The following is a 24,504-nucleotide window of genomic DNA, read 5'->3' on the forward strand; positions in this document are numbered from 1 at the left end:
AAGTTAGAAGACAGAGGGTGGTGGAGGGTTGTTTTTCAGACTGGAGGCCTGTGACCAGTGAAGTGCCACAAGGATCGGTGCTGGGTCCTCTACTTTTTGTCATTTACATAAATGATTTGGATGCGAGCATAAGAGGTACAGTTAGTAAGTTTGCAGATGACACCAAAATTGGAGGTGTAGTGGACAGCGAAGAGGGTTACCTCAGATTACAACAGGATCTTGACCAGATGGGTCAATGGGCTGAGAAGTGGAGATGGGGTTTAATTCGAATAAATGCGAGGTGCTGCATTTTGGGAAAGCAAATCTTAGCAGGACTTATACAGTTAATGGCAAGGTCCTAGGGAGTGTTGCTGAACAAAGAGACCTTGGAGTGCAGGTACATCTCTATGACTCTAAGAGATAGCATTACCACCGTAAGGCTACCTATTTCCAGGTAGCTTCAAATTTTGACTGTCTTTCAGGTTCTGTTCCCTCACAAGATTCAAATTGAGATTAAGCTTCACCTACCTTCCACACTTTCATGATGAAGTGGTATTTTACTTTGCTTACAGTACAGGTTAAGCTAACTACCATTTCCTTTGGCTGTTGTTCTTTTGTGAGCTGCAAACTACCCACACTGCTAATTCCAAGCTGCTACTAACTCTCAGCAAATATCCAGATAAATTGAAAGCAAATAATGCCCCAACACTCCACCGATCACCATGGTGACATAGTCAGCTCTGGAGTGTGCTCTTACTAACCTTTAGATTAATTATCTATTATTTACAATTTTTTTCTGTGATCTGAGGAAATAAATGGACTTACAACCTTTCAGGGGTATTGAATATTTTCAAAACACAAAATGTCTGCAGAATGCACTGCGGTACAAGGAAAGCAGACATAATGCCACAGGCTTTCTGTTTTAAAAAAAAAGCCTATTGGCTGCTTTCTGATCTTACCTTTCTAGCTGTGAGCCTCTTAATTCAACATGATCCCAACCTTTTAAGGGTGATAGATTGCAAATTTGTATTAATTGCATTAATCCTATTTTCTATAGTCATGACTTTAATTCCTAAAACCAAAAGCTATTCTTCAAAACACAGTGAACCATGAACGAGAGACTTGCAGCAATCACCTGAGTCCTAAATATGTATATAATCTACAGAAATATCTACAGGAAGATATTTTTGGAATAAAACATGCTGGATGTGTTCCTAATTATCCTCTTGCCCAATTTGTAGTTAATGCCACATATGATGAGAAGTTTTATCACCTCACAACCAGTGGCAAAAAAAGAAGATAGGCTTATTGAGCTCATAATATTTTGAGAGAAAACTTCTGATTGTTGCTGTGTTTGCAACACCTTTCTAATTCTTGCTCTTCTGGAAGGTGTTGTCTCCTTACTTCAAAATAGTCCTTTAGATGCTAGTTGATTTCCACTGCATTAAAGCTCGTGCTCCAAATTCATGAGATTTACTAGCGATTCTCTGCAGGCTATTGAGGCTGAACTGTTTATTGCAGCTGCGTGTGTTCTTCTTAGAACATAGAACATTGCAGCACAGTACAGGCCCTGGCCCTCGATATTTTGCCGACCTGTGAAAATAATTTGATGCCCATATAACCTACAGTGTTCCATTATTATCCATATGTATATCCAACGCCCATTTAAATGTCCTTTAACATCAGTGAGTGTACTGCTGTTGCAGGCAAGCCTAATACTCTCTGAGTTAAGAAACTACCCCTAATATCTGTCCTAAATCTCTCAATTTAAAGCTGTGTCCCCTCATGTTAGCCTTCACCATCCAAGGAAAAAGGCTGTCATTGTCCACCCTATCTAATCCTCTGATGATCTTATAGGTCTCTGTTAAGTTACCTCTCAACCTTCTCTCCAATGAAAACAGCCTCAGTTCTCTCAGGCTTTCCATGTAAGACCTTCCTTCCATACCAGGCAACAGTCTTGTAAATCTCTTCTGATCCCTTTCCAAAGCTTCCACATCCTATAATGTGGTGACCAGAACTGCAGGCAATACTCCAGGTGCAGTGTTACCAGTGTTTTGTACAGCTGAAGCATGACCTCGTGGCTCCTAAACTCAATCCCCCTACCAATAACGCCAACACACCATGTGCTTTCTTAACAGCCCTATCAACCTGGGTGGCAACTTTCAGGGATTTATGCACCAAGACACTGAGATCTCTCTGTTCATCTACACTGCCAAGAATTTTACCATTAGCCCAATACTTGGCATTCCTCTTATTTCTTCTGAAGTGAACTACCTCACACTTTTCCACATTAAACTCCATTTGCCAGTTCTCAGCCCAGCTCTCCATCTTATCTATGTCCCTCTGTTACCCACAACATACTTCGGCACTATCCACAACTCTGCCTACTTTAGTGCCATCTGCAAATTTACTAACCCATCCTTCTACGCCCACATCCAGATCATTTATAAAAATGACAAACAGCAATGGCCCCAAAACAGCACACCGCTGGTAACTGAACTCCAGGATGAACATTTCTCATCAATCTCCACAATTTGTCTTCTTTCAGCTAGCCAATTTCTAATCCAAACAACTAAAATCACCTTCAATCCAGAAACTCCGTATTTTGTGCAATAGCTACTGTGTGGAACCTTATCCAGTCATCTGGCACTACTCCTCTCGACAATGATGACGTAAAGATGAAGCCAAAGGCTCTGCAATATCCTCCCTGGATTCCCAGAGAATCTGACCCCATCTGGCACAGGGGTCTTATCTATTTTCAGATCTTCCAAAATTTCTAAAACTTCCTCTTTGTCAACCTTAATCCCATATAATCTTGTAGCCTCCATCTCCGTATTCTCACTAACATTGCCCTTTTCCAATGTGAATACTGACGAAAAGTATTCATTAAGCGCTTCCCCCATGTCCTCAGATTCCACACACAACTTTCCATTATTATCTTTGATTGGCACTAATCTTACTATAGTCATTTAAAAAAAAAATACTGATATAACTATAGAATGCCTTAGGGTTTTCCTTGATCCTATCTGCCAACAACTTCTCATGTCCCTTCCTGGCTCTTCTTAGCCCTCTGTTTAGATCTTTTCTGGCTAACTTATAACTTTCTCGCCTTCATGCCACACGTAAGTCTTCTTCTTCCTTTTGACAAGTGCTTCAACTTCTTTAGTAAATGATGGTTCCCTCTCTCGACAAATGTGAATGACCTCCACATTTCAAGTATGTCCATCCCCTACAGTTTTCTTCCCCAACCTAAATCTTGCCTAATCACATCATAATTGCCTTTCCCCCAGTTATACCTCTTTCCCTGCCTATTGCTATTGTAAATGTAACCGAATTATGGTCACTATTGCCAAAGTGCTCACCTACCTACAAATCTCCAGTACCAAATCCAATATGGCAGCACCCCTTGTTGGCCTGTCTACATTCTGTGTCAGAAAACTCTCAATGCACAAAGTGAACAAAAACTGACCAATCTAAATTACTTGAACTATAGTATTCCCAGTCAATATTGGGGAAGTTAAAGTTCCCCCACAGCAACTACCTATTACTCTCGCTCCTATTGAGAACCATCTTTGCTATCTATCCCTTCTTGTACATCCCTGGAACAATTCGGAGGCCTATAGAAAACTCCCAACATGGTGACCCCCCTCATTTCCTGTTTCTAATCTCAGCCCAAACTGCCTCAGTGGGTGAGTCCTCAAACATTCTCTCAGCTGTTGTAATACTCCCCTTGATTGACAATGCCTCTTCTACCCCCCCCCCCGCCTTTTACCACCATCTCTTTTCTTGCTGAAATATCTAAGTCCCGGAATCTGTAACAACCATTCTGTCCCTCTTCTAGCCATGTCTCTGAAATGGCCACAACATCGAAATCCCCGGTACCAACCCATGCTGCAAGTTCACCCACCTTTATTCCTGATGCTCCTGGCATTGAAGTATACACATTTCAAACCAACATCCTGGTTGCTGGTGCCCTTTCATGACCCTGTAAACCTATCCCTGACCTCACTCCTCTCAACCTCCTGTACATTGGTTGCTTGAAGTTCACTTAATTGGTCCTAGCAGTAGTTTTTGGTTAATGATTGGGAGAGATCAAGAACTATAGCTAATTTCAGTTGCTTTTTCACTTTTCATAAGCCAGTATGATCAAGTAAATTGCAGTACTGCCTCCCAAATGAAGATCAGCCAGCAGAGCACCAACTCGTAATTTTTTAAAGCCAAGCCAGATCTATGTAGTTCAGTTCTTCCTATATTTATCATTGATAAAGTTTGATTCTGACTTTAGAAGTAGTGTACTTTCCTTACCTGTTTACAAAGCAAACCGAAGATGTTAATCGAGGTAAAATCTCACAGTAACTTCAAAAATTCATTTCTGGATTTCTCAAGATGAAAAAAGTTGCTAGAGCCGTTTATAGTAGATGGATCAAAAGAAGGTGAACACAAATACAGATTTTTTTTAATTGTAAGGCTAAATGATATGGATGGGGGGTGAATTAACGTTTTGGTTTCATCAAACATGGGAGAGTTAAAGCAAGTGTGGAACTGATGGTTAATAGAAAATTGGCTCAACATCCAGCAAAAACCACTTTTTGTCATCTTTGGTCAGCATTGCAATAAACACATCTTCACTTTTTCATTTCGTTAGAATGAGGAATGCTTGATTCTGAGAAAGAGAAGTGAATTTCATCTTTCATAATGAGTGCAAACATCTGTTGGTGTTGATCTTGGGAGTTTCATAAGTTCAATGTAGATGATTGTCTTACCAAGAAGAATTGGATGTTTTGTTGGCTGGGTTTCCTACTAGTACATCGTGCAGGTCAAATGTTTTTATTTTTAGTGTAATTTGTCCCTTATGTTCTACATTAAGACATTTTAAATTCAGGCAAAGAAACAGTATGATCATTTTAGGTACCTGAAAGCCACATCTCCAGCTCCAAGTTTATTTGTTGATCCCTTTTAGTTATATCTTAACTCCAACTCAGAATAATACTCAAACAAAAACAGAAATTGCTGGAGAAATTCAGCAAGCCTGGCAGCATCTATGCAGAGAAAACAAAGTTGATATTTCAAGTCCAGTGACCCTTCTTCACTGGACTCAAAATGTTAACTCTGTTTCTTTTTTTTATGTAGAGTCACAGAGATGTACAGCATAGAAACAGACCGTTTGGTCCAACTTGTCTATGCTGACCACAGATGCTGACAGACTTGCTGAGTTTCTTTAATTTCTGCTTTTGGTTCAGATTCCAGCATCTGCAGTTCTTTGTTTTATATCAGAATATTACTCGCTGTACTAGTTTGATCATCCTCATTAGTTCATACACCAGCCATCCTATACCTCCTTGGAAGAGTTTGCTGACAGGGGCAATTTATTGTTGTGGTCCCACCTAGAATCCTTACAACTGATATATGGAGGAGTCTTTTGTTTGAATGGGGACTTCAACTGAGACATCAGAATTGAAAAGTAATGTTGTATCTTTTTGGGCCACCCTCCAGGCCCCTAATCTCTAAACACAGTCAGTTCTGTCGTAACGTGTGTTTCTTTGAGCAATTGAAGAATTTAGACCATTATGTGTAGAATGCGAACTGTCCTTACCTACATTGACTATAGTCTGATTCTGGCCCCACTAGTTTAAATAGTGCAGCTATTGTGCAAACTGGACTATTGCATTTATTAGAACTGCCTGTATGTTGTGATGAAGGTTCTAATAAATTATCAAGTTTTGGAACTTTGGGTTCTCAAGTGGAGGTGAATGGGTTTTTGGTCTTCAGTTCTAAGAGGATGACTTTGTTGGAAATGTTATTTTTCATTGGGACAAAACAGCATTTCCAAGAAATGTGACTTAAGCTAAATGACTAAATAAATAAATTAATTGGTGAGATAATTTAAGTGTTTACTAAGTTGAGCTTTTATGATCGAGAAAAAGAGATGCCAGAGGACAGAAGCAGGGTCAGTTCTGAAGAAAAGATCTATACCAGCAAATGTACTGTTTGACAGCCTCAAAAATATTCAAAGTAACAGGAAAAAGGCCTGATTTTCTTTCCTTGGATTTCAATAAGAAAAATCAATGAACTAACTTGTGTTGGAGTATTTCAAGGAACAACAGAGAGAATCTCACATTGTGGATGTGCAGCGGGTTTTTGAAGGGAAACACTTGCAACCTCATCATCAGAATAAAATATTAAAATGTGAAGATAGGAGGGGTTGAATGTCTATAAAGGATATTTGCTGGGGAAGAGTTGAATCTTTCTGCTGTTCTTTAATATTAAATTTTCTATTACTATAAAGCTTTGGTTTTTACTTTTCTATAATAATCTGGTGCTCTTTTGTTAAAAGTACATTGGCAGCCTTGTGTGAATACGTTTAGTGACTCATCACCAAGGTAAACAAATTGCAGAAATAAAACTAATGGCCTATCAAACTAAGTTTGTCTCTGGCCTGTGCTACCATCAGCTGGGGTCATAATATTGCAAAGACCAGATGCAGAGATCAGTGCTTTCTGCACTCTAATATTCTAACTTGCTTTTTTCTTTTTATGGAATTCTGTTACCAGATTTATTAAACCTAAAAACATAATGCAACATTTTTTGTATATTTTAGATCATGTGCCACTGATCTATGTCTCATGAAAAAGAGAATGAATAAATAATTAGTGCTGAGATTACAAGTTCAGTTCAACAATATTTTCAAGTGTGTTGCACGCTCACTTCAGCAGCACATACACTAAATGATACAGAGAGAACAAAGAAAAGTATTAATGGACCAATATCTGTAATGATATCCATTCTGTAAAAACAAACATTGTATATTAAAAAAGCTGGCTCTGAGGGAGCTGGACCAGTGTGAGAAAAAAATAAACAGGAGTGTCAGAAGTTAAAAAAAAAGGAGTGTCAGAGATTCTGTTCACTCTGAGAGCTGGCTCTGAGGGAGCTGGATTAGCGTCAAGGACTTTGTGTGTAAATGAAGCATGACTTAGTAACAGGATTTTAGCCTCTGTGGAGTTTTTTTTTATATAGGCCATTGTCTAGCACTTTCTGTTTTTGTTTCAAATTTCCAGCATCTTCAGTTCCTATTGTTTACTTTCATTTGCTAGAGAAAAAATATAATAAAAAGAGTCCCTTCTTCCGTATATACGTTTGGGCCCGGGTGTCCTTGGAGAAGGAGCATGCGGTGTCTACTAACACCCTCAAGGTTTTCAGGGTGACGTAGGCACCACAGGTGTGGAGTGTTTTATCTCCCCCTCCGACCCTATTTTGATTTAAACCCTGACCCTCTTTCACTTTTGATCACTGAGCATTGCCCTTCGTTGAGGAGGGCACTGCTTGTCACTGGCCACTCAGGTTTTCCTTTCTTCCTGGTGGTGGAATATGAAAAAGATTTATGCACTTCTTGTTTTTCACTGTGTCTTACATCTACACCCACACATGAAAAAGGAAAGAAAAAAAAAATATAAAATAAGGAGATTCCCCTCTGGTGATGTCCAGGCCCGGGTGTCCCTGGAGAAGGAACACGCAGTGTATACGCACAACCTCGAGGTTTTCAGGGGGAGGTGGGCACTGCAGGGAGTGGAAGTGTTTTATTTCCCCCTCTATTTTTATTTAGTCCCTGCCCTCCCTTTCACCTTTTTGATCACTTAGCATTGCCCTTTGTTGAGAAGGACTCTGCCAGTCACTGGCTAGTCAGGTGTTTCCTTTCTTCCTGGTGTTGAAATATGAATAAAGTTTTCTGCGCTTTTCGTTTTTTTCACTGTGTCCTATATCTGCACACACACATTGGTGCTGGTGAAAATAAGCACTATAGCTGTTTGGCGGTAGTGTCGGGGTTTATTTGAAAATATATAATAAGGAGATTAGAATCTCCTCAGGTCAGGTGACTGATTCCAAACTGGCGGGCCTCTCAGCCAGTGTACTGTGGGGGAAAGAGAGTTACCTTGACTGGGAGACATTGCCTTTGTTTTTCTTTTTTTTGTGCATGTTTTTGGTTTTCTGTCCTTTCATTAGGGGGACAAAAATCTTTAAAAATATGAAAAAATATAATAAGGTGATTAGAATATCCTCAGGTCAGACAACTGACTCCAAGTTGGCTGGCCATAGTCAATGTGCTGTGGGGAGAAGTTCCTTTGATTAGGAGATATTGCCTTCTGTGTTTGTTCTCATTAAAAAAATAAAAAATATATAATCAGGAGATTAGAATCTCCTCAGTTCAGGCGACTGACTGAGCTGACTGGCCATAGCTAGTGTGTTGTGCACAAGTGAATAAAGACTGACTTGGTGACGGGATACCAGCCTCTGTACAGTTATTTCATTAAGCAAGTGGTTTTGTACTCTAGCAAAAGTACATGCTGACTATTTTATGATTCTATTTATAGAGTAATTGTTTCAACAAGTTCCACAAAGCTTCAGATCACTCTATATTAAATCGTACTCTTGAAGAAGTAAAAGCTTTTCTCATCAATGAAGAGGAGTTACACCAGTTCGATGACCTCACTAAAGTCAACCCAGTGACAACTGCCACAGGTAACTACTTAACTGGTTACTTATCTGATATATGCAGCATAGCTGTTTTTAAAATATTGGGTGTTTGAATATGATTCTGGTATTTTGTGCATTTTTAATGGTTAGACAAAGCACATGTTAAAGTGAGTGTGATTGCAGTTGACATTAACACTGCATTTGACTACATATGGTGTCAATACCTAGCACAAAGGAAGATGGTTGAGTTATTGTAGATCAGTCATCTCATCTCCAGGATATCTCAGCATGAATTCCATGGGGTAATGTCCAACTATGTTCAGCTGCTTCATTAATGAATTTTTCTTTATCATAAGATCAGAAGTAGGGACATGTACCAATAATTCACAATGTTCAGAACATTTGTGACTCCTCCGATACTGAAGTTGTCTATGTCCAAATGCAGTAAGACCTGGAGACAATGTCTAGGTTTGGGCTGGAAAATGGCAAATAACATTCATGCCACACAAGTGTCAAGCAATGGCCATCTCCGACAAGAAAGGATGTAACCATTGGCCCTTGCATTCAGTCGCAATACCGTCACTAAATCTCCCCCATCAATGCCCTGGGAGGTGACCAGAAATTGGACTGGCCTCGCTGTATAAATATTGTGTCATCAGAGGCTAGGAATCCTGCAACAAGCAATTCACCTTCAGATTCCCAAAGCTGTCCACAATCTACAAGGTACAAATCAAGATTGAGATGGAATACTCCCCATTTTCCTAGAGGAATGCAACTCCAGCAACATTCAGGAAGCTCAACACCATTTAGGACAAAGTAGCCCACTTGATTGGCGCCACATCGACAAATATTCACGCACTCACCACTGACAGACACTAGTAAAAGTGCACTATACGATGCATTGAAGAAATTATCAAGACTCCATAGACACTGCCATTCAAACCCGTGACCAAACCATCTACAAGGACAAGGGCACCAGTTGTGTTGGAACATCTCCACCTTCAAGTTCCCTTGGAGTCACGCCATCCTGACTTGGAAAAATATCGCTGTTCCTTCAGTGTTGCTGGCTCAAAATCCTGGAACTTACTCCGCACACCAAATTAACTACAGTGGTTCAGGAAGGCAGCTCACCACCATAATGACCTGGATGGCATTTGGGACTGATTAATAAATGCTGGCCCTGTCAGTGAAGTCTACTTCCAATGAATAAATTTAAAAAACATTGAGTGATGTTAAACTATCAATGTGAAATAAGATGTCACTGGAAATACATCTCCGTACCCGTTATGTTTAGTAAAATAACTCTGATTTAAAAAAAAGAGGTGCGTCTCCACCAAAAGTACATTTACAAGAATGGGCTGATTTGATGGATTTCAAGGGACGCTTCTCCCCATGTTCATTGTCCAAGGTTGAGGAATTATTACATTATTGTAGTCTGATTGTTCTAACTTTAAAAATGCCAAACAACATTCTGGTAGAGATGTTGGGTGAACATGGGGATCTAATGTTAAATGTACATATTCTTTACAAATATTGTATTATAATTAAAATAATTTTGATTAACAGATTACTGTACAAAACAAAATACAATAGATCATTCAGCATTACAGTATTCAAAAACCTGCATAAATTCATGTCCTCCTTCTGTCTCCTAGTTTTAAAATGCCTACAAGCAAGGTATGCGGCCGGTATATTTTATACCAGTGCTGGGTGTACACTGGTGGCTCTTAACCCATTCCAGCCTGTGCCTAACTTGTATTCCCTAGACATTATGAAGGCGTACCACTCTGCGTCTCGACCGCAGGTAACTCTAGTATAGAATTCTGCTTGGATGATAAAAGGGGTTTTGAAACAATTAATTAATTTAATGCTATTCTTGATAATTCTGTAACCTAGATAATCAAAATATTAACATCCTAATTGTGCCTAGTTTATTCTAACCATTTATTAAATATAACATACACTGTAGCTACACCACAAATTGACAGAGACTGCATAAAGTAGTCTTTAAAGTTAAGTAAATGAGAAAAAAATTCCCTCTGGTACCCTGGCTATATGGGTTGAGAATTTATGAAAAACTGCTTAATTAATTTATCTAATGATGGTTATGTGATCAGAAAACTAATTTTAATCTCTACACAGACACATTAGCAGCATCTAGTTTACATTTGTACTGGCTTAAACTTTCCAGCTTTACATCATTAATAATCAAATACGTTTTGCTGTTTTTGTTGCTTTTGTGCCTATATGGATAGATAAAACCTTTTGAGAGATTAAATCTTTGTTTTTTTAGGAATTGAAGCCGCACATCTTCACGATGGCTGAGGAAGCATTCAGGAATGTGCAAAGCCACGTTGAACCAGTTAACCAGTCACTTATAGTCAGTGGGGAGAGTGGTGCTGGAAAGGTAAGAACTCAGCATGTGAAATGTAGGAAGAATTAATAAATCTACCTTGTCCAGAAGGTAACTGCTGTGGTTATAGAAAACTATGAAAAGCACCTAATCATTAAAACTGATTAAAATAATAAGATTCCATTTAATTTTCTTTATTGATCTGTCTCTCCTTTTAATAATGAGGCACATTCATGAAACAGTTGAAGGGTGTGGTGCTGGAAAAGCATAACTGGTTAGGCAGCATTCGAGGAACAGGAGAGTTGACTCTCTTGTTCCTCAGATGCTGCCTGACTAGCTGTGCTTTTCCAGCACCACGCTCTTAACTTTGATCTCCAGCATCTGCAGTCCTCACTTTCTCCTACATTCATGAATCAGTAAGTTCAAAGCATTGTGTTATATTTTTCAGTAGTGGTTTAATGGCAAATCTTATTAAAACTGATGAAGTGGGAGATGGCACAGGGCAGGGTGACATTAGGCACACAGACACACAAGATGGCTGTTGAGTCATCAGTTGGCCACTTGACACATAAGATGGCCGCCGGTCCACAATATGGAGAGAGACAGCAGTGCAAATACAGACACTGCCTGGGGCCACCAGAATGCCAGCACAATGCAGTCACAGCCTAGTTGATTAATTTGTGGCGGATGGGGGAGAGAATACACGAGTAACGTAGACTGCCCACTGAAGTGTCTAGGTCCACCCAAAACATTTGATAGAAATGCTAACAGCTTGATACGGACTCAATACAAATTGCTCATGGCCAGGGCTGCAGTAATCGTCCTTCTCGGGAAGAGCAGTTAGCGCCTATTACTACGGCAATGGACTTCTATGCAGACATTGAAACTGACAATGAGTGTATTGAAACTAACAACAACCATGCTGAAATTAACAATGCTGCACTGGAACTGACTGCATGTGGTGGCACGGTGGCTCAACAGTTAGCACTGCTACCTCAGTCAGGCAACTGTCTGTGTGGAGTTTGCACATTCTCCCCGTGCCTGCGTGGGTTTCCTCCGGGTGCTCCTGTTTCCTCCCACCGTCCAAAGATGTGCAGGTCAGGTGAATTGGCCATGCTAAATTGCCCATAGTGTTAGGTGCATTAGTCCGAGGGAAATGTGTCTGGGTGAGTTACTTTTCGGAGGGTCAGTGTGTACTTGTTGGGCTGAAGGGCCTGTTTCCACACTAGGGAATCTAATCTAATCTGACAATGACTGTATCAAAACTATCAACGATTCTGCAATGATTGCCATAAGCAAATCATGTTACAAAGACAATAATCTCATCACTGACCTATTGTATCACAAGATGTATAAAAGTATCTTGACATACTCCATCAAGAAGAATCGCTGACCACTGTGCTGTTGGTGTCTTTCTCTCCCCGGATCTCTGATATTTCCTTGAACAATAAACTCTGTCATTGAACCCTGATTCTGACTCCGAGACTGGTGATTTTCCCCATAACACTGGTATTTTAAGAGCTCCAGGATTTGGGAACACACTTTTTCTGTTGAACTTAAAGGCAGCAAAATGAGCAAGATACAACCAAGTATACGTGCTTACTTGTTATGAATGACTAAGTTTAACAATGTGAAGATTGAACTTTTGTATCATACCTTTTGGTAATATTTTCCTTTTGCAGACCTGGACATCTCGGTGCCTTATGAACTACTTTGCCACAGTTGCTACCTCATCCATTTCTGTTAAGTGCCAGGAAAACGTGGAAAGAATAGAAAAGAGAGTATTAGACTCCAATCCTGTGATGGAGGCATTTGGTAACAAAGCTTTCTGCTTTTATGTCTATGCTTGAGTAATTAATCAAATATTTTGCCCTCTCAAACCAGTATTCACATCATATTGTACATATTAGCTAACCAACATACCAGTTTCTGCACAGCAAATTCTTTGATATGGCCAGTGTTGTCTGAGGTAATTTGAAATCACTAAATATTAGTGCTGCAGTGACCTTCACTCACCACTGGCAGTGCAGTCATTGTAATCAGTGTTTGTACCTCAGTATGAAATCATAGAATCCCTACAGTGCAGAAAGAGGCCATTCAGCTTATAAAATCAGTACTGACTCTCTGAAGATCATTCCACCCAGACCCACACCCCGTAGCCTCATAACCCTGCAATCCACCTAGCCTATACATCCCTGGACACCAAGGGCCAATTTGGCATGGCCAATCCACTTAACCTGCACACGTTCAGAATGTGGGAGGAAACTGGAGAACCTGGTAGGAACCCACAGACGTGGGGAGAATGTGCAAATTCCAAGGCTAGTTTCGAACGCAGGTCCCTGGAGCTGGGAAGCAACAGTACTAACCACTGTGTCACACTCCAGCAGGAATCATAACTGCAAATGAATTCAAGGATCTGAGATGTATCAGGGTCACATGCAACTGTGTGGTTGATCAAAGAAAACCTGTACTTCTGCATTGCTGCTTTCTTCCTCCTGTATAAAATTGAACAGAAACATCCATGGCAGTTTCCAAAATCAGAATTTAGTTTCCAACAATTGAAATACCACTTTAAATACTTGCATTCTTAGAAAAGCAAAATATTACTTGCTTTTATCATTAATTTAAATGGACAAGCCAAGCATATGACAGGTTCCTTGTGAAGGATTTGGGAATCCTCATTTGAGTTTGCTTACATTTTACTTCTGTGATATTTATCATACAAATTGGTAGTAGCTCATTCTGTGCAAGTGTGATTTAAGTTAATCAAAAGCCATCATTTTAGAAGTTCAAGAACTTCTGTAATGTTACAGAATAATCAGGAGATAGAACTATATGATCTGAAGAGATTTCAATCGTCGATTTATTTGAAATCAAAGGCTTTGTCAGTACTTTTTGAAAATGGGATTTAGACAGCGTGTCTTTTAGCAATCTATGTGCTAAAACTAATGGAGATCACAAAAGTTGTGTCCACGATTTATAATATGGTGAGTTACCATCTCAGCTGAACCATTTGAGCAGAACAAACAAGTGCTTCTCCAGTAGAATTTGTAAGAAAAATATTAACAAATCCCAGATTGACAATTCTGCACCACCTAGTGGGCTACTGTAGGAAATTACTGGTTTAAGTATTGGAACGGACCACATATACTCACTCTTGTGCTCAAATTAATAATAAGGTATGTCACAGAAAGAATGATAGATAGTTGGGGTTGGGGAACAGACAGGAAAAAAACAAAATGGGGAAAGAGGAAAAGTTATTTAAAAGAATGCTAATATTTGAATTCAACTAATCTTACATGTTAGGAAACCATATTTAGCTGTAATATATTTTGGTTAAGTCTGGATTTATGTTTTAACATGCAGATAAAAGGACATGGGAAGCAAGTTAATGAAAGTATTGGAAGCCATTATGGATGAAAAGCTGCTTATTTGAATATATATCACTGCACAAAAATTGGCAATTAAACAAAAATAAGATCAAGAATTAAATACTAGAGAATTTTTGATGTTTTAAAAACAACTTTTGGAGGAATTTTGTCTTAAATAGAAAGTGCCAGATAACAGACACTGAGCTATAAGGAAGTATTAAGTCATTTTAGCTGGGATAGCAGAACATTTTCCATTGATTGGCTTCAGCCATCTAGATTTTAACTATGACCAGAGTTTGAACAACATGTAGGCCAGCTTGAGATACAGTCATAGAGATGTACAGCACAGAAACAGACCCTTCAGTCCAACTCGTCTGTGCCAACCAGATATCCTAAAATAATCTAGTCCCATTTGCACTTCGCCCATATCCCTCTAATGCTTCCTATTCATATAACCATCCAAATGCCTTTTGAATGTTGTAATTGTACCAGCCTCCACCACTTTCTCTGCAGCTCGTTCCATACACGCACCACCCTCTGTGGGAAAATGTTGTCCCTTAGGTGCCTTTTACCGTTTTTCCCTCTCATCCTAAACCTGTGCACTCTAGATCTGGACTCCCCCACCCAAAGAAAAAGACCTTGTCTATTTACCCTATCCATGTCTCTCATGATTTTATAAACCTGTATAAGGTCTCCCCTCAGCTTCTGATGCTCCAGGGAAAGTAGTCCCAGCCTATTCAGCCTCTGTCTATAGCTCAAATTCTCCAACCCTCGCAACATCCTTGTAAATCTTTTCTCAGCCTTTTCAAGTTTCAGAACATCCTTCCGATGGGAGGGAGACCAGATATTCAGTTAATGGTCTGATCTGCTGAGCGACATGGTTTTTGAGGCATAGCCTTCGCAATTGAAGGTGTTGAATTTGTGTACTGTTGGATATTTGAAATTCAACCTGCAATCAGTGATTTTTGAGGAAAATAAAGCCTTGCTCCATTTCTTTATGTTAAATTTACACATGAAACTGAAACTTGCTAAAGACAACATAAATGATGAAGTCATTGATTATCAACAGATTTACTCTTTCATAGGAAATGCTTGTACACTACGGAATCACAATAGCAGTCGATTTGGAAAATACATCCAATTGCAGTTCAACAGGTAGCTTTTTTTTTTATAGGTCAGCTGTGTGTGCATTTATTCAATTTCTTAAAAATTGTTTTCAAAAAGCTAATACGTTTTGTGACTTAAGCCAATTATCTAGTGTCTGTTGATGCATGCTTATAATACAAATTTAGAATCACTGCCTCACCTGATAAATGGCAAATCACAATTACCACTTCCCTGATGCAGGTTAGTATTAGAAGATGCTGGGGATACTGGAACAAAGTTAGACCATTTCACCCTTTTATGTCTGCTTCATCATACACTGAGATTGTGACCTAACACTGATTATCTTTCCTTTTTCCCATGTCTCTTAAGACATTTTTAAAATCAAATATTTTATCACTCCCCACTGTAAATGTAAAAACTGGTGTATAGTTAAATTGCCATTTGTGGAAGAGAGTTCCAAGGCTCTACACCTTTTTGTGTGTAGAGGCATGTTCTAGTTTCACTCTTGAAAGTTATGGCTCATATCATTAACCTATGCCCGCATATCCTAGACTCCTAAGCCAGTACAAATTGTTTTCTCAATATACTCTATTTTTTCCCCTTATTATCTTGGCAACTTTGACCAAATCATCTCTTAACTTTCTAAATTCCAGGCAATAGTTAGGAATCTCTCCTCAATCTTAACTTTTGAAGTTGAGGTGTAATCTGCTAAATTCATGTTGTGCTCCCTCAAGGCACATATATCCTTCCTAAGGTGTGACCCACACCAATCAAGAAAGTTCACCGTTTGATCCTTTTCTGTGCTAAACTAACTGATCCATTTAGTTGGATGGAAATTGACTTCTTCTGCAAATGGGTCACTCTCTAGGTAGAACAGATCTTCATGAAATTACATTTTGGCAGAAATAATTTGAAGGCAGGATTTACTTTGGCCATGATTCCTTTGTAAAAATGTTTTCTGCTTAACATTGTTTCTTTTGAAGCTTGTGCATAAAGAATGATCACTTGGGAAGAATAAATTTTAGAATTTCTGTACGCAAAACAGCTTGTTAACTTATCCTAGGTACTGTATATACTGTGGAGTTAGGTAGCTGTGAACAGAAATTGAAGACCTTTCATAAAAACTTCATGAAATCACCAATAGTATTTTGCTTTTATTGAGGACACTGCTTATTTTAGTCCTTTCTTGTGCAGCCAAAACTTTTATAATTTTGTCCTCTTTTTCCAGACAGTCAGTTCTAACAGTTGCTTGCTTTACTTTCCAGATCACAGCAACTGGAGGGAGCATCTGTGCAGACTTACCTTTTGGAGAAAACACGGGTTGCCAATCAAGCTCCTTTAGAAAGAAATTTTCACGTTTTTTATCAGGTGAGGCAGTGATTCTAAATAAAGGTGGTTTTCACATTTACTGGATACTAATGCAAGTTTGAATTTGTATTGAAGATGTTGGACATAGCAGGTTATTGGATCCAGGGTTCATAAACTGATAGAAGCATCAATTGAACTTGATATTAAACTTTGACAAAGCCAGTATGGATTTATGAAAAGCAAATCACACTTAACTAATCTGCTTGAGTTTTTTTGAGGATGTAACTAGTAAAATAGATAAGGGGGAAACAGTAGATGTGGAGTAGTTGGATTTTCAGAAGGCTTTTAATATAGTCCCTGAAGAGGTTAATGGGATGTGGGTGCTGCTGGCTTGTCAGCATTTGTTGCCCATCGCTAGTTGTCTTTAGATTTTAAAGGCAGCGATCATACTGAATGACAGAGCAGGATCGAAGGGCCAAATGGCCTACTACTTCTGATTTCCCTTTCTATACCACACTTCACACAATAAGCGAAAAGGAAAAATGTCAATTTTTGAAGTGGTGATTCTTGTTTGAGTGGTGCACACTTTTGAGACCTATGTTGATGCAATAAAAATAATATTTTGAAACCTTTAACAGAGATTCTTAGAGCATCTGTGGATCAAATAGAGAAATTAATGTTTCAGAATATTGATGATGTATTCACATCTACCCCATTAACTTATCTGTTTGCTCCACAAATATTGTCTGGCTATCTGACTGTTTTCACTATCTTCTGTTTTGATTCAGATTCGGTTTCCATTTTGATTTTTTCATACAAATTGATGATAATCTGCAATTGGTTTATTTTAAAACAACTGATTTAGGTTAATTTTGAAAGTTTATACTGGAACCTTGGAAATACACTAATATGTGAGGTTTTGGATTGCAATTTCTTTTTATCAAAAAAGTTAATTTGTATTTGTCACTAATGCCAAACAAAGCCCACTTACAGATGGAAATATACTGTTATTTATAAAGATTCCGAGATTGACGCCATTTGCTATGTTTAAAACCAAGCTCACATGGTCTATGATATGTTCAAGTATTTGCATATCACTACCTGTAAACATTGATGGAAAAATTGACTTTTATTTTGGAATCTGTGCTTCTAGTTTAATAATCCACATGCTGTTCTAATTCAAAAAAGCCCATATACTTGTTGGTCCATTGGAAATGATGGCCAAGTTTCTTTTACGAACACTGCAGACATTCAGTGCTCTTTTCACATCCAGTTTCTGCGCTTCTACCATAGACCTGTTTAAAAAGCTAATGAGACATTCTCCTTTCAAAGATTGCATTTGAGCATTTGATAGAGCTTTTGAATTATAATACTGGCAAACCAGAACTTTATTGCCAATGTACAATAAGGTTTGTGATCAATGTTCTTTCCAACTGCACAAGAAGACAGTCACGTAGCAATTAAAAATGTGCAATGCAGGAAACAAACCGGTCTCACACAATCTATGGTTTCTTTTTGAGATGCACCAGTACACAGCCATGCAGCAATCTTAGAAGCACTGCACAGCTAGCCATGCACAACAAAGAGCAGTTAGAGGAACCATTGGTTGTAGTGGGAGATATTCAAAAGTGAAACTAGTAGGAATATTGAAACACTTTGCTGTTTTCTTGAATATTTTGTTTTGTTTTGTTAAATCATTGCTTTAGCAAAATTTTGAATGTTGTAACCTAGCAGAGTAATTGTTCTTCAGGTAATGAAAGGAGCCACTGAGGAGCAGAGACTGGAATGGGGTCTTTCTGAAAAGGAAGAATTCTTCTGGTTACCAAATGCTGACAAAATATTAGAAGGTTAGCAAGATTTTTGAACTCTGACCAGTTTTGCATTTGCAAGTAAGGAATCCAAGAATGCACTCATTATTTTAGTACAATATACTTAACTCCTAGATCTTCTCACACATTTCTCATTGTATTGAAAGATACTCTGCTTTATCATTGTACAGCTATGTAATACATGATGTGATATATGTAATATTATGCAATATATGATTGAAGCTGATGATGTAGAGGTGTGTTTAAGCTATCCTGTTCATTTTCACATCAGAGCCAAATCCTTTGCATATTCCTGGCCTGAGATCATTCATTAAATCTTTCGCTCGGCAAGTCAGACATGAAAGAAAATTATTTATCAGGCACATCTCATGTCTGTGGCTCTAGCGAATTTTGAATACATTTTTTATTATTTTCTATACCAATTATTTTCACTTTTGTCATTTGCTTGCAATATTGATTTCTTGCTTAAATACTGACATCCTTTGGGGAGAATCAAAGGTTCTTGAGCTTTCGGCAGTGTACCCGACTAAGAAGGCGTTGTTACTTTTGAGGATTTTCAACTGGGGTATCTTGAGAGCAATCGGGTGTGAATGCCTGAATTTTCATTCCTCCTTAACTCAGTCTTTGATGTTGACACCAGTGTTATCACCTGGATTGCTGGCACTCCTCAGTGAAGCTGATACCAGAGATTCAGGAATGAACATGAAACTTTCTTATTCTTTTTGGCTTTCAGTTTCTATTTTAATGAAATATGTGAAACTGGTGCTCTTTTTGTTTTTATGTACTGTGTGATAAGTTACAGAATTCTTTCACATATACCTCTGAAACAGATCTGTCATTTGAAAAGTGTTATCTTTGCCTAATGTTGCACTGAGGTTTTTGAAGGTCAGCATCTATCTTGTTTGTCTGTCTTACTGTGTAGTGATTCTGTCAGTTAATTCATGGAACAAATTTCTAAGTAACATTTTTGAACAGTTTAGTAACCAAATGACCTGAGTAAGAAGGGGAATAGAGTAATGAAGTGTGGAAGAAATTGAAGATATGAATGTTTTATGGTTTATGTGGAGAGCCTGGTTAGCTATTGAAATGACAGTCAAATTGTTTTTATTTTTTCCACCTGTGTAGAGGATCAATTTGAAGAAACCAAAGATGCGATGCTACACCTGGGTATTGACAGTTGCACACAAGACCAGGTATTCAGGGTAAGTGAACCATTAACCTTTACAATTTCTACCTTTCTAAGTTAACCAGTGACACACTAATCACTGTATTATTTGTATGTGTCATAATTATTTCTGGACTTTATAAAAAATACTTATTATGAAGTTAAAAATTTAACTTTTATAGATCCCAGTCCAACACCAGCACCTCCAAATCATGACTTATTATGAAATTAGAGATGGATGCTGCCCCTTATCCAAGATGAGTTTAATTTTTCTCTCTTAGTAATAGCTATTCAAATCTGTACACTGAAGACAAATTCATTTAAAATATTCATTGGAGTCTTGAGTCATACACCATGGAAACAGACCTGTCGGTCCAACTAGACCATGTCGATCATAATCCCAAACTAAACTAGTCCCACCTGCCTGCCCCTGGCCCATATGCCTCCAAACCTTTCCTATTCATGTACCTATCCAAATGTCTTTAAATGTTGTAATTGTACCCTAATCCACCACTTTCACAGGAAGTTCATTCCACACTCGAACCACCTGATATACAAAAAGAAATTGCCCCTCATGTCTTTTTAAAATCTCTCTCTTCACATCTTAAACTTTTGCCCCCTAGTCTTGAAATCCTCCATCCTAGGGAAAAGACAAATACCATTAGCTCAATCTATACCTCTCATTATTTTATAAACTTCTGGGTGAGTTGAAGTAGAATAGTTTAATAAAATGTAGTATCAGGTTGATTCGTAAAGTGAGAAGCTATGGTCCAACATCAGAAAGTAGCCAGGCAACGTTTTCACAAAGAGGGTGGTGCGTATATGGAATGAGTTGCTAGAGGAAGTGGTAGAGGCAGGTACGATTAGAATATTTCAAAGACATTTGGACAGTTACGTTTGCCAGACTCCGGAGAATGGGACTACTTCAGTTTAGGAAACCTGGTAAGCATGCATGAGTTGTTTCCATGCTGTATGACTCTATTACTCTGTGTACCATGCAGGGAACTATTACATCAGATTAAGGAATTGAAAATTGGGCAGAATAAATAACTGTGTTTAAAAGTAGAAAGAAGAAAAAAATACTAGAATTTGAGGACAGTTTTCATAATATTAAAATATGGGTAATATAGCCCTGTAGATTTTTTTTTCCTTGTTCACAGAATGAAAAGGAATCCAAATCAGGAGATGCAGGTGAGGAAAATGGGTCAGGAGAACTGGACATTTAGTGATAGAATTGTATTTTGAATCGAAGTGGGAAGGCATCTTAAGTTGTGAGGAAGAAACCTTTGAAGGGTGACAAAAACAAAAAAAAATGAAGGTGAATTAAAGCCTCAACAATGAATAGGAGTGTACATAAAAATCCAAAGGTACTAAAATATATAAAAGTGAATTTTAATTAATTGGATTGTGTATTTCTTGTGGTTCATTCTGTCAAACATTTTAAATATATTTAGCATGAATGTGGGAGAACTGCTTGTCAGCACAGTTCTTGTTATTCTTCCATTTGTTTTGTGCTTTTCCATTAGATTCTAGCGGGTCTTCTACATCTTGGAAATGTGCGATTTAGCTCTCCTACAGATGAGTCTCACCCTTGTGATCTTAAAGAAAAAGCAAAGTGTAAGAGATGTGAAGTGGATTATTATTTTTAAAAATGCTTCTTTAAATTCTGAAGAGGTTATACTTGGGAGAAATTTCCTGGAGTATTGAGGCCAGTATCTTGACCTTTTTTAAAAAAATTTATTATTCAATGACAAAGAAATCCAGGACGGTGTGCTTTCTGTTGGCCTTAGTTTTTTTTTCGAAACTGCAAATAGTCCGTATGTGTTCTTCTGATTTAGGCTTATCTTTGCACCAGTGTATTAATCAGAATCTATTTCCTTTAGACTTTCTTAAGAGAACTGCAAATCTACTCAAAGTTTCTGAGGACAGCCTTTTGGAAGAGCTCAGAGTCCGGACTATTATAGCAGGCAGACAGCAACAAGTTTTCAAAAAGCCGTGCTCCAAAATAGAGTGTGGCATGAGAAGGGACTGTGTGGCTAAAGTCATCTATGCAAAGTAGGTTTTTTTTTTAAACTGAGAACTTAAAGTAATGCTGTTTTCTCATTCAGTTGAGCAAAGTACTTTTCCTCTGTGAAAAGTGGAGCATTAGTAAAGTAAAAATGTTGATATTCTTCTGCAATTATCTGTGATTCCTTGATAGTTTCCCTGTTGACTTTGTAAATAGTTATAATGTCCTATGAAAACTAGATGGATCGGAGGCATTAGAACAGATGTAAATTAAACTAGGATGTTGCAAAGTGAAACATTAAGTGTATCTTTTTGTCAGAGGTGCCATCTTTTTGTTAATGACACTATTTCAGGAAAAACATAAAACTCCAAAAGGTCTTGGTCAATATTCTGCCTCATTTAACAAGAGTTAACAAGAGCCATTTATTTCATTTTCTATTTGAGAGATCTTGCTGTTGGCAAATAGGCTAGAGCAAATGTAATTAATTATAAGTATAGAACTTTGGAATATTCTGATACTTTGGATAATGCATATCTTCACTTTGCAAAGAAGAATATTGAGAAAGTGCTTGTATTTAAATCACACTGTATCACATTCTTAATATATGACAATGTTTTTCAGCCGATGGGTGACATTTGGAAAGTCATCACTTCTGGCAACTTTGGTGACCAACTTTTACTGTCAATCATGTTAATAGGCAAAACACTGGGACAACTCTTCATAGCATTCAATAATGCTAAGAGATGCTTTGCATCACCTGAGCTGGAAGATGGGTTGATAGTACTTCATTACAGCACTGAACATCTATTGACTGAGATGAACTTACATGTGTAAACTGTCACAGTATTTTGTTTTGTTTCCTTGTTATTGTTTGTTTAAATGTTTTTGTTTTGGGTATTTTGCAGATTGTTTGACTGGCTGGTAAAAATTATAAATGGTTCCATATGCTCAGATTCATTCAAGTGGACAAATTTTATAGGTAATTATGATAGTTTTATAATATTTAAATTTGGAATAGTCACTTATCTGCTCCTTTCCATGACTGTTCTAAGAGAATAGAACAGGGTGATATTCCAGATGAATTTTCAGTCATAAGGTGGATCTGGCAGGAGAATAGAAGAGGAAGAGTACTTCCTGGAAGTACACTCATTTAACAGGGAACAATATTTCACAAATTTTCTTGATTTTTAAAAACACATCATTTGTGTCTAATCTAACTTATGGAGAATGAATTTTATATTTTTTTCTTTGAGTCTAAGCACGGAGGTAAGGTTGGGGCAAGTGTCCACGGAATCAAATTGCCTCCTGAACTTTTTTTAAAGAGAAAATTTGTTATGCATTACAAGTAAGTTAAGATGCAAGCATATCAGTCATAGGCTTTTGTGCTTTGCCACCTTGGCATCCCTTGCATTGCACTTTATTTATAAATTAAACATTAATTCTACAAACCTGATGGATTGCACAAGAACAGAAAAAAAACCATCTCTCAAGGGACAAGTGTTTGTAGAAATTGAAGTAAAAAGAACAAATTGAATGTTTATCTTAGAATGTTTATTGGGCCACTTTTAATTTTTAAAATGACTTCAGTCATGCATTGTTGTAAATATTTACTGCAATTGAGCAAAACAGAGTGATGCTTAATATTTTCTTGTTTGTGCAGGTCTGTTGGATGTGTATGGATTTGAGTCATTTCTACAAAATAACCTGGAACAGCTTTGTATTAACTATGCAAATGAAAAGCTCCAGCAGCATTTTGTGGCACATTATCTCAAAGCACAGCAAGTATGCATGCTTGATGATCCAATGTATCTTTAACATGATGCAACACAGATGGTTCATGTGGAATTGTATTTCCACCTATGAAGTATTACAACTAAATCTTCAATTAATCACAATGAATCAGCAAAGTTTGTTGGAATTCAATATGAAACTTGAAACTTATGATGCATTAACATAAGATGCAGGATTCCAGTTATTACCATGCAGAAAAATCTGTTTAAAGCTCAGTGATAAACTGTTGTAGGATTCAACCTTTATTTGTGTGTACCATTTTTTTTTCATAATCCCCTCTTTTAGGGTCAAGTATCTCTCAAAAGCAGTACAGAAACCTGAAGAAACTAAGTGTTTAATTGCCTGTTAGAAATGTAAGATTGTTATTCCTAAACTCAGTAATATTGAATGTATTCAGTTAAGCTTAGTACAATGAAGTCTATTACAAGTAGCTGTAATTCTGTTAATTCCACACATGAAGAGACCAGGGAAGTAGCAATAGGCTAGCAATAACATATGCAAACAACAGTTGTTACAAATGAGATTTGGCTCATTTTCAAGAGAACTTGCTATAGTTTGTACTTGATGTTTTCATCCCCTGCTGTTCTTTAGGAGGAATACACCGCAGAAGATCTGGAGTGGTCCTTTGTTACTTACCAGGATAACCAGAGCTGTTTAGATCTGATTGAAGGAAATCCCACCAGCATCTTTTCCCTTTTAAATGAGGTTGGTTGTTTCTCAAACTTGTTGTTTGTAAGCATAAGCTAAATAGAAAGTGCAGATTTAAAGGTCACAGTAGTTTGGATCTTTGTTAGTTGATTTGAATTTCTTGCCTTTGGTGAAAGTAGGAAGTAGAAAATGGAAATCTTTTGAGAATTTTCAGTGAACTAATTACCTACCATTGTACAGGACATCTCCTAATCCTTTAACACAGCTGGCATTGTCTACTTCTGAAATAAAATCTCAAGAATTTTCTAATCTTTCTTTCCCATTACCTCAAAAATTTGTTATTTCTCACTTCTTTAAATCTTTCATTTTGCCCTAAGTCTTCATACATGCAAAATTGGTGTAACCTAATAAATAACTTGTAATTTGTCCTCTTTTGCATTTCAATTTTGGTACTGCATAGGACTTGTTTAGTTCAG

General features: G+C 37.7%; 1 protein-coding gene across 3 annotated transcripts in view; it reads left to right on the forward strand.

Moving 5' to 3' along the window:
* Positions 1 to 24,504, forward strand: part of LOC122564067 (unconventional myosin-XIX) — a 62,318-nt gene that overhangs the window by 14,294 nt on the left and 23,520 nt on the right. For 2 of the 3 annotated variants that reach the window (XM_043718561.1, XM_043718562.1), the window contains exons 2-14: positions 8,346 to 8,493; positions 10,104 to 10,252; positions 10,742 to 10,855; positions 12,484 to 12,616; positions 15,258 to 15,327; positions 16,545 to 16,647; positions 18,338 to 18,434; positions 19,542 to 19,618; positions 21,108 to 21,198; positions 21,465 to 21,636; positions 22,495 to 22,568; positions 23,250 to 23,371; positions 23,972 to 24,085. In XM_043718561.1, the coding sequence (XP_043574496.1) occupies positions 8,346 to 8,493; positions 10,104 to 10,252; positions 10,742 to 10,855; positions 12,484 to 12,616; positions 15,258 to 15,327; positions 16,545 to 16,647; positions 18,338 to 18,434; positions 19,542 to 19,618; positions 21,108 to 21,198; positions 21,465 to 21,636; positions 22,495 to 22,568; positions 23,250 to 23,371; positions 23,972 to 24,085 (1,464 nt within the window). Of the gene's footprint in view, positions 1 to 8,345; positions 8,494 to 10,103; positions 10,253 to 10,741; positions 10,856 to 12,483; positions 12,617 to 15,257; positions 15,328 to 16,544; positions 16,648 to 18,337; positions 18,435 to 19,541; positions 19,619 to 19,763; positions 19,966 to 21,107; positions 21,199 to 21,464; positions 21,637 to 22,494; positions 22,569 to 23,249; positions 23,372 to 23,971; positions 24,086 to 24,504 lie in introns of those variants that run through there. The other variant, XM_043718563.1, reaches the window with a different exon arrangement.

This window comes from Chiloscyllium plagiosum, chromosome 28, assembly GCF_004010195.1.
Source record: "Chiloscyllium plagiosum isolate BGI_BamShark_2017 chromosome 28, ASM401019v2, whole genome shotgun sequence".
Lineage (NCBI taxonomy): Eukaryota > Metazoa > Chordata > Chondrichthyes > Orectolobiformes > Hemiscylliidae > Chiloscyllium > Chiloscyllium plagiosum.